The 16,543-nt window shown below is 40.0% G+C and overlaps 1 protein-coding gene across 1 annotated transcript in view; it reads right to left on the bottom strand.

Moving 5' to 3' along the window:
- Positions 1-16,543, bottom strand: part of PDXK (pyridoxal (pyridoxine, vitamin B6) kinase) — a 54,022-nt gene that overhangs the window by 2,732 nt on the left and 34,747 nt on the right. Inside the window, exons 3-10 of the mRNA XM_019473040.1 lie at positions 13,897-14,001; positions 10,882-10,965; positions 8,891-8,937; positions 6,515-6,600; positions 5,564-5,609; positions 2,772-2,883; positions 1,113-1,249; positions 482-548 (exon numbers count right to left, since the gene is read on the bottom strand). Of these exons, the coding sequence (XP_019328585.1) occupies positions 482-548; positions 1,113-1,249; positions 2,772-2,883; positions 5,564-5,609; positions 6,515-6,600; positions 8,891-8,937; positions 10,882-10,965; positions 13,897-14,001 (684 nt within the window). The remainder of the gene's footprint in view (positions 1-481; positions 549-1,112; positions 1,250-2,771; positions 2,884-5,563; positions 5,610-6,514; positions 6,601-8,890; positions 8,938-10,881; positions 10,966-13,896; positions 14,002-16,543) is intronic.

The following is a 16,543-nucleotide window of genomic DNA, read 5'->3' as shown; positions in this document are numbered from 1 at the left end:
AGGAGAGACCAAAAGGGGGAAAAAAAAAAAAAAAAAAAAAAAAAAAAATCGCTCCTCACATGGCCAATACAGCAAAGAGACAGTTTATCATTAGCTGATAAACCCCTCTTAATACTAAACACATGCACTCAAAGGGAAAGTGAGTGAGCTACACTTAAAACAGAAGCTCTCTTGCACGTCAAACTCAGCATTTCCTCAAGTTCTTCCGCCACTGTTTTGCAAAGCAGTCAAACGAGTCAGCATGACTGGAGTCTCACGAGAAGCTGAACAGTGACACCTTCAGTTGGGTGTTGTCAAAAACAGGCTTGGAGGGCACAGTAAGGAACGTGCACTGACAAGACTACCAAGCTCTCACTCTGTAAATTCTCTGGCTGCTTCTGCACTGAGGGCTGCCTTTAGTCAGGAAACCCAGAAAGCTCTTTGAATGTTTCTTCTGATGCAAATCCAGACAGAACAAGGGAACACGGTTTGAATGAATTACCTTTTGCACTCTTAATGGTCCTTTGCAGAACATGTTGCATGGCTGACACAGTCTTTTCACATGCGACCTGCATTAACATAATATATTCAGGTTGTAAAATTTCAGCTGCCAAGTTTAATATTATTATTTCAAAAACACTGCTATTAAGAGGCAAACATGACTGACAAGATGCAAACAGGATGACAACTATGTAATGTAGAGTTTGGGAAAAAAAAATCTTAGACTCTCTTAATTCTCCTGAAACAGGTATTAGAAACCATACACCCATATTGAGGACTCCATGTGCTTAAGAGAAAGAAACAGAAAAATAGATCTGATAAATGATATTCAGTGATTATTATGAAGTGAGGGTAAAAAATATAACTACAAACATGCATGTAGTCTCCCTCTCTCAAGTGAGAACAACATCTTATTTGGCAAAATTACAAAATCCATGTAACTGAAATGCGACCGTCCAAAGTTGTACAAGCTAAAATGTTTTGGCAAAAGGGAAATTCTGCTTTCCTCTAAGGTGAGGAAAAAAAGCCAAAACAGAAGAGAGTCTTTAAATAATGTCATAGATTAAAAGTAATTTAAAAAAAAAAAGAAACATAGTCTAAACTTGCAGAGAGACGAATAACTTCTCCCACACCTTCAAATTGTTTGGATGCTTATGTGTCCATGCCAAAAGCATAGCAGCGAACAAGTCTCCTGTTCCAACAAAGACAGCATCCACTTTAGGAGACTCCACTCGAATTCTTTGTGTCATCTTGGTACCATCTGCTTTAGCTACAACACAGATAGACAATTAAGTAACAGACCCAGCAATTAATACAATAGCATTTACTATAATTTAAAAGTGATCACCAGATTTGAATTCCTTTGTTGTTTGGAACATAAAGATGCTAAGGAGTATTGTAAACTTTGTACCAGCTCTTAAAAGGTGCAACCTTTTAAAACTTTGCCAAGTTGGGATAGGATTTACAACTTTTATACCATACATACTTCACTTAAGAGGGAGCAGGTAACTAGCACCTTCATTTTCATGAAGGATTGAGAGCCACCTATTTTCATTTAGACAGCAGCAGCAGCTTGCTCAGGAAACCACGTTTATGGAGACTGCTGAATCCTAGATGGGGCATCCCAAACCATAATCTAGGATATCTCTGGGTTGTATGGATGCACAAGAGCAGCTGTAGACATCAGCAGAGAATATCTGATCCACGTGCCATATTGTTATCACCATTGGAATGACCAGACTTATTCCAGACCTGGCATGTACTGAGTGCTAAGACCCACCAACTGATTCTTAGTGGAATCTGTTTTAAATATCAAGACTTTTTCTGTCTCTCAGCAGTCCAGAATGTGATGCCCACATTTAGATCCCTTAGACGAACAAGAAAACGAGATCATATACCATCCCACCTAAATATGCCCTTCTCAGGTACAAACATCCTGCGACAGTCCAAACACACAGTGAATCTTGGTGACGGTATAGAAGGGGATATAAAGAAGAAGCAGAAGGACATTTTACAACCTATCGGGGAGGAACAATCTGCTAACAGCACAGTGTAACTTTTCATAAAAGCATTCAAAACGTTCAAAGTTCCCGTTTTATACCACTACTACTTGTCAGGGCCACTACTAGGGGCTTTAACAGCCCTGATCAACCTCACCTAGGACATTCTCCACCCATGCACACTCTGCCCACTTGCCCAGGAGCTGCATGGAAGCTCAGGCCTGGGCGCAAGCATCCTTGCCTGAGCCATGCTGTAGGTGTACCTGTGTACAGCCCTGCTGTCCTGACTTACTGATTGGATTTTCCAGATTAATCTCAGACCTGGCTTGTCTCACCTTTCTCTGATGATCACTGGACTGTCAATGGGACCTGTCCGCCATCACCATGCCTGTTCTGCTCACTTTATTCAGATACTGTTGGGCCTGTGCCCTGTTGGTGAGGGCAGTGCTCTGCTCTGCCTGTTGTGCCCTGTTGGTGAGGGCAGTGCTCTGCCTGTGCTATGATCACACTCAGCTCCCAGCTTGTCTTCCCTCATGGAGCAGCCCCATTCTTACCGCTCTCTCTGATATTACTGCAGGACTCAGCTCAGCTCCCAGCTTGTCTTCCCTCATGGAGCAGCCCCATTCTTACCGCTCTCTCTGGTATTACTGCAGGAGAAGAAGTTCACTTAGGGATCTAAGCTCCTTCCATGCACTACAGATGGGTCTGATGAAACTGCTTCTTAAAAAAGTAACTGAAAGCACGGAACAGGTTAAAAGAAAGCACAGTTTAACGAAGGAGTTCATGACTTACTTTTTCTGTGGCTTCCCAGAGCAATTAGGTAGTCGTTTCCTAGAGGCGCCTGTAGATCTGAGCTTGTGATCACCACAGTCTCTGGTCCCATGGCATGGAGCATATCCATTACCTTTCCATGTGCAAAAAGGCAGGAATCAGTGACTGCAATGTGTGTTGATTAAACCTTGCATCATTCATAGTACTGAGGACTTTTGACAAGCACCTTATTTTGTAAAGAGAAAAAACAGTTTCTACTCAAAGAATTCACTTTAATTAGGGGAATTCATTTGAAATAGGGGAATCAAAACATCCGTATTTAAACATACACACTTGTTAAAATATACAAGCATCTCTGTTTGTATTATCTTTGGATGCTCCTCTGAAAAGAATACTCTGTTTCAGCTGTGATCAGAATTTTTGTCTGCATCATGTTGTCAGAACATATTATCAAAAGAATAAGAGAACAAATATACAGACACATGCACCTGAGCTGGCATCTTGAAACACTTGCTAGAAAGCCAATAACTCCAGGTCATGAAGTCTTATTTAGCTACTACTTTAAGAGTTAGCAAAGATAAAGAATTAAAGAGCTAAATCAGAGGCACAAGTGTGTCTGTCTCAATCTTCTTTTCTCATTCTGTTTCAAACCCCAAATTACACCTGTAAATTATGTACCTTTGCAGGTGTATTTCCACTCTGTGTGTTCCTCACTTAAACTCATTAATACTCTACTTGTGACATCACAATTGGTTGCTACAGAAGTGATTTTGATTTTACAGAAGAATTACTTCAATAATGAGTTTAGCATAAAACACAGATAAAATATTAATTCTCCCAGAAGAGTTTAACTAAAAATTCTCTCAGGCTAGCTATGACTCATGAGCAGGTGAACGATAAGGATTTATTTCTGCTATTTTTTAATTCTCTATTGCTTTTCTTTCTTGTCTAAGCCTCCAAGTTTCTTCAACTGTCAGAACTCTTGCACAGGCATCGGTTGGGTTTTAAAAAAGCAGTAAATCCACCAGCATATGCTAACATAATCAACCTGTGAAGTAACATTAAACTCAATTTCATTTCTCAGTCACAATTCACCAAGAACCTAGTCACCAGTATTTCTAGTTGTAGGACTTAGTCCCTTCTACATTAATATTATGTCATATTTAGTTTTATGTTAGAAGGCTATACTGTCATCACCAGTCTTGCTAAAGAAATGAATGAAAGCATGTCACCATGGAAATTGATGTCAGAATTCCTACCACCTCCAAACGGGACAAATTCCAGCATGGATTATTACTCAGAAGGATAGACTTATATATGACATACAGCTGGGGAGATAGACAGATTAAAATATAATATCCTGCAAGCAACTATTTAAAAAAATGTTTCCATTCTTAAGTATAATTCCATCTCTTTAGAAGAGATATTTTAAAACCCATCACAAATAAAAGCTATCACATGAATCAAAGACTGTCAGAAAACTAACTTGTAAAATTGTTTAGCACATGCAACTCGTGTTTGCAGCTGAAATACGCAAACCTAAAACTAATGGCTGCTCAGCTAACAGTGTTGTTCTCAAGACTGTGGTTCCACTGGTGAGGATGAGAATAGAAGAACTGAGTTGTAGTTAGCAGCTAGTGGCATGAAGCACAGTTCATCACCCTCGCCCAGCACAGCTGGGTAATGTAAAACTGGGGCAGGGGGGAATTAAAAGAGCTGAGATCTTTGGAGCTGCTTCCTGCCGTGAGGAGATGGTAATCAACCCAAGTTGCGTGACATTGCTGGAGGAAGAAAACAACAAACATTTGGGCTGACAGACCCCAGCTACTCTCCAGGGTGCCATTGCAGCTGCTGTTTGTTTAAAGATTTTGTGTTCCTTTGAAGTTCAAAACCAAACTGGAAGAAATAACATCAGTCCATTATGAAAGCACTTGACTAGTCAACTAAACAAAGAGCTCAGCCCTTCTCAGGACAGCAATAAAATCATATTCCTATTTTGTCCTTCATCACTAAGCCCTGCAGCTTTTTATTTTCTTCAGTTTGTGTAAAAGGGTAAATCCTTACACCTCAGTGCAGTATATTTGCGGACCATCTATCATCTCTGTATGGCAATGACAGCAGCTATCAATGCTGTGGATTCGTCTGTCTTTCACCAGGAAGTACCCGAAGGCCATCACTCCTAGTCTGGTTTCTCATCTATGCAATCTATCCTTTTGCAACGCAGGTCTCGCCCCCTTTGAATCAATTTAAGGAAGAGAAACAGAGCACCAGCCAACACTGTCAGGAAGAGATTCAGAGTGTATTCAATCAATCCTTGTAAGAGCTTGCTAGCAAGCTCTCTTCCTTGCAAACAGTCTGTATGGGAGAATGAGAAACAGCTGTCCTCTAACACTCAGCATTGCTGTTGCACGACTCACATGTGGACAGCAGAGGGAGCGACTCACACAAGTTTCTCACGCCCAGGGTCACCCGGGGTTTTCACCCCAACCAGTGCATTTCCACAGCGCTGACAGCGTGTGGTTACTTGCCACGTGTGCTGCTGCTACGCTTCTTACACTGCAGGAAAACAAGCTCACAGAGATCTACTCGTTACCACTGTAATGCCTTTATCTGTAGTTCTTTCAGGAAGATTCTTCAGAAGTCTGACACTAGAACAGAAAGTGTTTTGTGCCTGGAGTGCGCAAGCTTTAATGATAAATGGAGAGAGGATTGAGGCCAAAGTGACTTCAAGGTTGAAGACAAATGGCAAACTGCAGCATTGCAGGCAGGAATACAGCAAGAGATCTTACACATCCTACCCCTTGCCTACTTACCTCTAAAGCTTCTTTTTCTGTGTGAATCTTCCTGCCCGTGAGTAACCTGAGAATGAAATAGAAATATTAAAAGAGCACAAGTTCTTCAAGCAATGACTGCTTTGTTTACTCTTTGAAAGGAGGAAAGCTTGGACCGCACCATACAGGCCTGAATGGCTTGTAGCTACATGGTCTGCTGTACCAGACCGCTGTCTTTAAAAGTTATGTGCACAGATACACAGTGCTTCCAAAGTGGACTCACACCAGTCCTAACCTGCCTCCTGTAGAGATCCCTGTATCATAAAATTCCATCACAAGTGTCTTCTCTCCATCTCCCATGTAGCTGCTCTCTCCCTATTGGGCGACGTCTTGTGTTGTTTCGCAACAGATAATCTCCTGGCCAAAGAAAGAGTCACAGCTATGTAGGCGGGATGTGGGGCCCCCAGCCTGTGATGTATCACAACAGATAATCTCCTGACCAAAGAAAGAGTCACAGCTATGTAGACAGGATGGGCAGGAGGCATTTAAATTCTTAACTCCTATGAGACATTGCCATGGCGGTATTTCTGAATCTAATTTTGGGGGTTTAAGTCAAACTATTTCAGTTTTGATATTCTGACATATAATAAAAATTTTCCTAGGAATGGGTAAGGATGGGGAAGGGAAGAGAGGTATTTTTTCAGCCTGCCCTAGATACAGGCCTCTGGAGACAACAAGAAGTAATCATGAAAATGAGAGACCGGAGAAAACAAAAGAAATCTTTTCCTCACATAACTCCCAAATTTTTTATCGGTTTTAATATGGAAGGTTAGAGGTTCGCTGAAAAGCACCACTTCAAAGTAACAGCTAAAAACCAAAACCCAACACATACATACATACGGCACTGTATTGAGACAAATAAAAGAATGGGTATCAGTCTCCCCTGCTTTTATCCACAAGTTTATTTGGCTATAAAAGGAACTAAGTACTTACTCAGCTTCAAACTGGTTAGGAGTAATTATATCAGCAACAGGTACAACTTTGTCCCTGTAGACTGGGAGGAGATCCTCGGGCACATACTAGGGGAGAAAAAACAGTATCAAATGTTGACAGCGGCATCTGAGACGTGGGACTGCAACTCTCCTTCCCTCAACTACCATTCGTGCTGTCACTGAGTAACCCGACAGCTCCCAGTGTACTGTTATGCAGCAGTAGCTAAAGCGGCAATGCATCCTCCAGCTGGTGACAGCACAACCAACAGCCCTTCTTTCACGGGAGGCGATGGGAAGCACTGCTAAGCAGACAGGCCTAAACTGGCTCATTAAAAGGAAGTGGTGCCTGGACAAAGAACTTTCGGGTTCCCTCTCACCAAGGTGACAGAGCAGCATGGAGAAATACAGTGTCCCAACATGGAGGACCCTTTCTCATGTCCTTACCTCCAAAAGAAACTACTTTGTTGTTGTACCAACAGTACAACCCTTTGCTGCGGCAGCATGTGCCCACATTAACTGCGTTGCATCATGGGGCTTAGGAACAAGTAACACCCAGGCTATGCGTTATTTTGCCTCCTTCTTTCAGTGCAGTACTTCTAGGGTGTGCTGTACATCAATATGTGTGAACGGGAATCAGATTTGTAATTTGTTCGGTACAACTTAATCTATAAAGCAGTTCCGATACGGACATTAAAAATATTTTGCTTGTGTTGCACCTAAGTCTAACAATGGGTATGCAAATAGTCAAATAGTCAAATCTATGCAGTCTAATGCTAGCATACTTCGCTGCCTGCAGAATCAGCTCTTCAAGTAATGAGAGCCAATATGCTCCCCTTCCCGCCTGTCTGTTCCATCTCTATCCCATCTTCATTATGGCCCATCAGCAAAGGGAGATTGGTTGTCTAAGCAGGTGACATACACTAAGACGTAACAGGAGCCCACCAGCCTGTACGCTCTTCAGACTCAAAGCTGAAAAGCATCAGCTGTTTTGGCACACTGGAGCTCAGCTAGGAGTTTGGGTCAGATGGGTACAGGGCTCACCTCTCCTTCCTGAGTCCTGCTGTAACTCAGTTTAACAAAACCTTTAATAAAAGTTCATTGTTTACTAGTAGCTGATATTCTTTGGCAGAACCCCATTTGCTAAATGAGGATTAATACCCCCTTTGCCTGTGTTTTATTTTCTCTGTTAGTCTCATAAGCTAGGCAGGGCAGGGTGCATTTATACGTGTGCCCATGTGTTACTGTCTCCCACTCCAATTGTATCAGCAACAGGTACAACCCCTCCACAGTGCTGACCCCTAGGTGCTATCAGAACACCCGTCATACTGATACTGAGCTCACTCATGTAGCCACGGTAAAGTGATGATGTCACAGGGACTCTGCCTTTAGACAGAAATGCAAAACTAGGTCACGTCTAAACCGAGGAGTTTTAAATAATGATTTTATTACTTTTTATGGCAGGAATGAGTTGGTGGGTTGTATGTTAAATCTTCTCCTCTTCTTCCACCCACCTTATCTTCCACCCAAAAGACATAGGTAGGCCCATGGTTATGACTTCTCCCAAGAGCTAAAGCTTTGCAAGGTGACTCTACAGCTGCTAGATCTCTGCCTTGTCAGAAAAAGCCAAGGACAATAAATATTGCAATAGACGTAAAATGAAAGAATAGAACACAAAAGCAATGGCAAATTTATTACTAAGTGCTACTTCATGTGATATTTTATGAGCAGATAAACTGTAAAAAGGTACAAGGACAAAGAGAAATTCATAGTGCATGACTAGTTAAGGCAGAAGAAAACACAAAATATCATTATTGCTGATGTCTTCCCACATTGCATTTTTACTGAAATTATTTGCTAGTTTTGATCAAAAAGGAATGTTTCTTTGTCGGTATGCAGTCTGGTATTGGCACACAGAACCTTTCTGTCACTGATCACAGCCCAATGCCTAACAGCTGTTGGTTTTCACACAAAATAAGTCATCTTCATTTAGGTTCAAGTGGTATGTCAATTCACACAATCACTGACAATGCCAGCCAGGCTACCAGCCAAAACAGAGCTCTTGACAGAAGCTGAGGGAACTTCAGTGAGACAAGGAAGGGGAGCAGGAGGATATCTTCCTGCGGACAGGGTCTGCATTCCACCTGTTGTCTCAGCAGAGAGTCAGAAATAATCCCAGGGCTATGCAGCCATCATTCTTCCCAGACACTAAACGCATTCAAATACAGGAAATTAAAGTACAAGTTTACTTGATGCTGGGATCCAAAGCCATGCTTAGGTAAAATAGCTTAGTTTTGGTGTTTAAAAATTAATGAATCTTTATACATCTTTATATAGCAAATATTCATTATACAGAGAATCCAAACAGCTAAGTACTAACCATAGAGCCTTCTCCATTCCATTTGTCACCCATCACTGGATCGCATACTGTAACAGAATAAATCTAGCTTTAGAAATGGGGTACAGTTGCAGAGACCCTGGTGGGAGGGAAAAGTTTTAGGTAACAGTAGTGGCTATGTAACAGCACTGAGCACCCGATAGCTTACACACTCTCACAGCTCTTGCAGCACACTCAACCTGAAATTTATAACTGGTGGCTGTCAATTCTGAAAGAGTAGGCCATGTGTCTTAAACAATTGTCAGAGGGTTGTAGTCACCCTCTTCTACCTGCTTCCATGTTGTTCTGTCTAAAGGTGATGAGGATGAGAGGGTCTGACTGCTGGGAGTAAAGGGGCTTTTGTTATGGAAAATGCAAAGAGCCTTCACTCCCTAACCCAAAACTCTGGGACAGTAGTATGGTGGGGAAGAAACATGGGAGAAGCTAATAGCTGTGAAGAGTGTCCTATTTTTACTTTAGCGTAAAAAGATACATGCCAAACGTACACACCAAAATGCTGTGTGTACACATTAAAAAAATGTGTATTTTAATGAAACAAGAAGAAAATCCATGCCAAAGCACATAAACTCATACTTGGTGTAATAATATTAACACACATTTAGCACAGGTTCTGAATCATCAGCAGTTTTAACAACATATTCCAAGTGCCCTCAGTTTCAAAGTGAGGATGGAAACAGCCTAGCCTTGTATTTTAAAAAGGAACATTGTTTATTGTATTAAAAGAGCTTTCAGCAAGATAAAAAAGAAATACAAATCCAAAGGTATCAAATCAATGTCCAATCAGTATTTAAGGAAGTTTCTATGAGTAAAAAGAAGGTAGTTTGTTTTACATTTTAGAAGTATTTTCCTTACATTATAATCTGTTTATTAAATGTAAAGGATGTTAGAATCCTAGCTGTGTTCTCACCATCTGACCACTTCCTTCCTGTTCTACACAGCTAGATGTTTCTTTCTGCTCATACTCCAACAGAGTTTTTAGCTTTCACTTACTAGTACAAGGCTCTGGAGAACCTGACAATGCAACAGCGTTAAAAATGGCTAAAAAGCAACAAAGCCCGAGCTCATGAAGGTTTCTCTGCTACATTTTTCTAAATGAGAACTGTGCTTTGTTAATTTTAAGTCAGATATCACACTCCGCAGTGTTACACCTTGCAAATCCTGCGACCCATTCCAAGCGTTTCCTGACCACACCGTTTATTGAACCTGAAGATGACAGGCTCAAACCATCATTCACAGTTTTTTATCCCACTAAATCCCCACTGACTTAGCCCTGTCACTCTAAACGTTTTGCTCAATTCAAGCCTACACTGGTTATGTTCAAAAGTCCCAAAACACTCAAGAGACTCAGAAAGGAAAGAGGAGAATCTTTTCTCACAGGTTTAAGCCTGACACGACACGTTAGTGACAGCAGTTGCTAGAGTCTGTTGCTCTTTGAGTGCTCCTAGGTAATCTTAGCAGAGGGCACCAGACTTAAAAAAGCCTTGGAGTTTAAGCTAAATCATGAAGCTTATAAGGCACGGTAAGAGACTTCTTCTGGGATGTAACGTGAAACCATGGCAGGGCAACATGGGAGAGTCTATCCTGCTTTTGAGTGACTTGGAAATCAAGGAGAGGCTTCAGCTATCGGCACTTACAACCTGTGCCTCTGAACTACAAACAGCAGCAGCTGGCTGAGATTTTACAAGTTTTTCTTGTAAGGCAATCAGTCCTCAAGGCACATTCTCCTTTGGACAGCATAATACAAGAAACATACTGAAAGGCATGAAATCAGACAGATGAAAAACCAACTCCCTCAACACTTAAGCAACGCTGAAACGAAACTTCCCTGTAGCCTCAGCTGGTCCCAGCCAGATCAGAGTACAAGATGGTTGTGAAATGCTGGGTAACATCAGAACAGCATTGTCATCCTAAAACGTGAAAATGATGGGCATATACAATGATGAAGCAGAAAGGATTATAATACACATCCTTACCATATACTAGGTTAGAATTCTGTTGCTTCAACTCCTGGACAATATCCACCACCATTGCAAGAAATGATGTGTCTCTTGTATAACCTTTGGGAAAAAAAGACACTTTTGAAGTCTATTCTCATGAACGCTTCTTTTTTTTTTTAAATTTTGGATAGGAATGCTGCACACTTCTCATTCTTTGGAACAATGCATTTTAAGAACAAAGGCATTTTAGTATTTCACTCAGGAATAACAGGTGGAAGACAAATTCAGACAGTGCTTGCACAACTACAAATATAACCTTAAAAATCCATTTACTAACTATGTTGGATATGAAGGGCTCAAACAACTTCCAAATGCTTGAACATATATACAAAAAGGTCAGGCTGAAAGGAAAACACATTCCTTTTCTTCAAAACAGCAGTCCAAATCAATACTATTTATCATGTAGTAAATAAGAAGTATTTTAAATTCCATATACTTTTCTCATACTCTGGTTTGAAGCAGGTTTTTTATTATTATTAATGTTGGTGCTGATACAGTCCAACACATTAATGCAATGGAGAATTAATCTTGAATATTTTAGAGCAATGGCCAATATACCAATAAAATTCCTATTTTTAGGCTTAGCAGTGAAATAAGCTGGAAATAAGTTTTATTATCTCTCAAGGCCCTAATCACAATGCTAGCACCACAATATTCTTATTAATTTCTTGATTTTATAGATGTTTCTTTATTTATATATTTATTTTATGTATTAACTTTATTTACAACATATATTAATTAATAATTTGATTTTCATTGATTTTAGTTCATTTAATAGCATTATTTTTAGCAAGGTAGCTTCTTCAAAACTTCAGCTTGGAAATATCCACTCTACTAAAATATTTAAAATTACATTTTGGAGATTTTTTTTTTTAAATCGCAAAAATCGATCAATTCTTAGATGTTGCAGAGAAATGGAAAAAGCTTCCAAGATTTTTGGCCAAAATGCTTTGTCTTATGTCTATGAAATGCTGATAATCAGCCAAAAAAGGCAAGCAAAGATTTTTGTTTAAAATAACCTGTGATGGTAGACTGGCTGAAAAAAAAATAGAGAGTATGATTAACATTATTGACAGAGGCGTTTCAAAAAAATTACACTGAATTGGAGTTTATCTCTTACCTTGAGTGTTTTACTGTAAATGAAACAAATATATGAAGATCTACAAGTAACTAACAGTCACAGAAATTAACGAAGTGTTGTTTTGTATAATCAGCCTGAAGATAATCATTTCCATCTCAGCCAAGATATCTACAGTCACCAGACATATAATTACAGTCAAATCCCACCTGCTAACAAATTAATTTGTTTTCAGTGTTTGAATAATCATATCCAGGTTGTTGGAGGTACAAGGTACAGTTGTGCACTATAGTGAACGGCTGTTCCTGTTTGAAGAGAAAAATCTGTCTTTTGGCCCTGAATGAAAAAAACTGAATTCAAGTTCAGCCACAGCACAACTGAACACTAAAACACTGAGAGTGTTATTAGATCTTAAGAAATTAGTGCTGTTTCTACCCATGCCTTCTTTTTGTCCATACTGAAAATGGCTACACCGAATGAGATTTTTAAACAAACATGAACAATACACTGACCCATCTACCCACAAACCCTATTTTAAAAGGCATATTAATAAATATTCCTTTTTTTTTCCCAAAATTTCTTTTTGCTGAAGATTTCTATTTTTCCTTCTACAATTTTTAATCTCTTACATCTGTTTTGCCAGTACAAGACAGTGATAGGAATGGAGTTGGGGTCTCTTCCAAGAGTTGAAAGTAAAATAAAATAGGAACATTTCAGCTAAAAGAATACTCAAACATTATTTACAAGTTTTCCATTGTAACATGTCCTGAAAACTCCTAAAATACAGTGTGCTTTTCCTGGAAATGTCCTCTGTGTGAGTTCTTTCAAGGAAAGAAAGGGTGTTTGTGTATTTCTCAATCACAAAGAACTCTTTTATGCTGAAATTAATTTCTTAACCTTAGTTCAGTCTATTTTCTGTTTAGTCTCCTTTACTGTGGAGATATTTCCTGAAAAAGAACTGACAACAACTCTTCAGACATGCCACACCCTTCAAGCCAGAATGACTGCTTTGGGGTTATAATCCATAAGCTTAAAGTTTCCAGTTTTGGAAGCCATGAAATCAAAGCTGGCAATATATTTCTGTTTACCTTTAAAAAGTGACTGTTCACTGCTATAAAAAAACTGATACTGTAATCTAAACCAGATGCATAGCTCTTACTGAGGTGAAACCCGATCAGTAATCTACATTTGAGAAGCAGGAATTGGATGAGAAGCAGTTTTTAATAAAAACTGCACATAGAATCTCTCCTTTCTACAAAGCATTCTGCAGAAAGTTATCTTTGCCTGTATTTATAAGCACTTTGCACAGGAAAACACTGCACAGTCACTATGTCCTGCAGAACTGTATCCACTCAGAGGACCTACACAGTAACAAGAGCAAAAAATCAAGAGATATGACAGAGTCAAAACCAAAATCCAACCCTGCTTATACTTTGCTCTGTATCCAAAGCACTACCCCTTAAAGATCAAGTAGAAAAAACAAGGACAGACAACTGTGTATAAAATGATGCTATAGTACCGCAGAGTGCCAGTACTGCAAATTTAGGAGAAAGGGTTAAACTGATGTCTCCATAATAAATTTAAAAATAATAGTCTGACATTCCTCATCCTTTTTTCAGTAGAGGCACTCCCAAAACATTAATTAAGCCTGTACATGACTGGCCTGTACAAGTCTGTAAGCTATACAAGGGGATCAATTTACCCACCCAATTGCAACCTTCAGGCTGGAGAACACTGGCTGTTTCAAACTAAACAGCATGAGCAGTTGAGACTGTAATATACAAATGAAATTGCAGGAGGAATCAAAGGAGGGAAAATGTAATTGCTTGGTTTGGAATAAGGAGGGATATGGTTTATTTTTCTTTACTTTTGTTTACATCTCATGGGAACTCGAAGGAACAAGCTCTTCTTACCTGTGAGTACATAATCATACCGGTTGACCTTGTTCAGCTTAAGTCCTTCATACAGTTCATGAAGTTCATCTGAATTTAACACCTGACCCTTCCAGTGGGCATAACCTGCAAAGTAAATGCCAGATCATTTTTCAAGAGCTAATTTTTCTATTTAGGATCACACAGATTATACACTTGGAGGGACCGTATCAGATATTAGCACCAGAAAGCATTTCCACCTCCTCTTCTGTAAAACGTTGTTGCCAAATGAAAGCTGCTGGCAGCAGAACATTTAACGTGCTCAACTTCTTCTCAGCACCTCTGTATCCCAAAGGAACTGAAGTGACTACAGTCACTGAGTTTGAGACTGTCCATTTATCAGCAAATCGAGCAGAGCACACACAAGCTCCTGCAAGTTTTCCCATGGAACCTATACAACTATCCCTTTCCTGTGTGGAGGGGGACAAACGTTTGTTTTAGACTTCACTGGAGGAGGGTGTTAGTATAATCTATTTTTGTTATTTTATACTATAAAAAAAAGAAAAATAAAAAGATTGACAGCTAGATGACGAGCTTAAACAGGCTTGTGGATCTGTCTAGACACAGGCATGCAGCACTGCCGCACCTATCAGATATGGTGTTCACTGGGACCTGCATGTAACGAATAGAGTGACCGCAGCAGAACATTGTCATGGATGCTGTTTAAACGTACAATGTCATCTGACAGATTTTCTTCCAAAAATAGCACAGTTTTAATGCTGAGGATCCTGGAAGAGGCCAATGAGTATCAGAAAGACACTATAAAGAGACAAATAATATCCATACACTCTTATCCTTGAATGATCTCTAAGAATTACAAGCCAATATTCTTGGCTGAGAAGCAGATGGAAGGTGAAGTTACTTGGGAGAAGCTGAACTGATTTCAGCAAACAATGGACCAAGCTTCATGGCAGCCAATTTCAAGGAAAAAAAAAACAATCTTCCTTGACAGACTCTAAACATTTTGTTGAAAAATTTAAATGCACCTTGCACCTTGTCATCAAAGCCTGCCCATCTAGATGGCAGCCATCACTCCCTTGTATGCAAGTATGGGGCTTCCTCCAGGATATTAGATGAAGCACCCACAATTTAACTCTTCCAACCTCCATAAATTCAGAGTTTGTTAAAAAGCTTATCTTTTTATTAACTGGGCTTAGGAAAAGTGAAATGTTGAATGAGGTATCTTCTTCCACACCACCCCCGTATGAAGACAATGGTATTTTGTTTATTTTCACTTCTGCTCTTGGGAGTTAGAAAATTCTGTGACAAAAACTGTTGGCTTTGATTATCACTCTAAACTGTGTTATTAGAGTAACTGCCAAAAAGTGCCTGGAGCCTAGGATAAGCACATTTTTCAGTTTTCCTTCTTATGAATGCAAATACACCCACAGTAGGGTGAGCAGATGGATCATTTTGTTCTCCTCAGCTCACAAAGGCCTAGCCTCTAAAACACGACTTGCTGCCAGCTGGCTGGGGGACTGACTCACACCAGCCACTACAATTCTCTCCCTAGCAAATGCTTTTTAAAAAGTCTCTGTGAAGAAACGGACAAAGTGAGGGATTCCCATATATGTTAGGGCTGTAGTTCCACTGCTGAACATAGTGATACTCAAAACGGCAATGCCTAACACCTAGACGCAGGTATATGAGGAACCCTTGACTACAACTAACTCAAGTATTTGGCTTATTTAACACATATGCAGATGTTCGTTCTGTCACATCTGCAGCTTCAGAGAGAAATAATCTGCCCTCTCCTCTTCTCTGAATCTCTACTTCTATTAGCACTGCAAAGCCAGTCCATACAGGGACACAACAGAGTCCTTTTTATTCCATTGTGCCCATCAATGAAACCGAGTGCAGTTTTCACCCAGAATCAAGGTCAGCTGGCAAAAGAGCAGTCATTCATCTTACACATGGCCACAAAAATAACTATGATAGACTGTCCAGACAATCTAGATACTCTCGGGAGCCATTCCTACAGAGGGACCCTGCACATTCACTATTTAACTAAAAGTTCACCTTCCTATGTCAAGCTGTCTTAAACAGTCAATGCACAGGGTCCATGTCACACTGATCCTCCACTGAGGGAGGAAAATAAATACGGAAACAAAATGTTGGCTAGCAGCCCAGCTTAGCTCAGGAATTGGTAAGTTACCCACATGGGGCAGGGACATTGTCCGAACTCTGTAGCAATGACTTCCAAGGGTATCTAGAGGATTCTTTTTACCATCTGGTAATACATGTAATACAACCTAAAGTCTAATCACAAGATAGCTGGAAGAAAAAAAAAAAGCTCTAGGGAAGCTCTCAGGGAAGCCCCAGCTATTCAGACAGAAGAAAAAGGGCAATGCCTTCGCTGGATCTGCAGAGAACTGTGATTTCACTAGGAGTTGAATTATGTTCAAGTAAGAAGAAACAAACAAAATCAAAACTGGCAGCAAGATGGAAACCACCCTAAGCCCTTTCCCCAGGGTGACTTCATGTAACATGATGAACAAGGGGCAAATCCCATGACCCTGCATTTAACCTGCTCTCCTGGTGGAATATACAACCAAAAAGCAGCTTCTGTAGAGGGACAGAAGAAAAAGCCAGTTACTCATGTTCAAAAAGGGTTTCTCTAACTGAAGGA

The sequence above is a fragment of the Aptenodytes forsteri genome, unplaced genomic scaffold, assembly GCF_000699145.1.
Source record: "Aptenodytes forsteri isolate BGI_AS27 unplaced genomic scaffold, ASM69914v1 Scaffold2, whole genome shotgun sequence".
Lineage (NCBI taxonomy): Eukaryota > Metazoa > Chordata > Aves > Sphenisciformes > Spheniscidae > Aptenodytes > Aptenodytes forsteri.
Note: the sequence above shows the minus strand (reverse complement) of the source record. Positions and strands in the feature narration are given on the sequence as shown.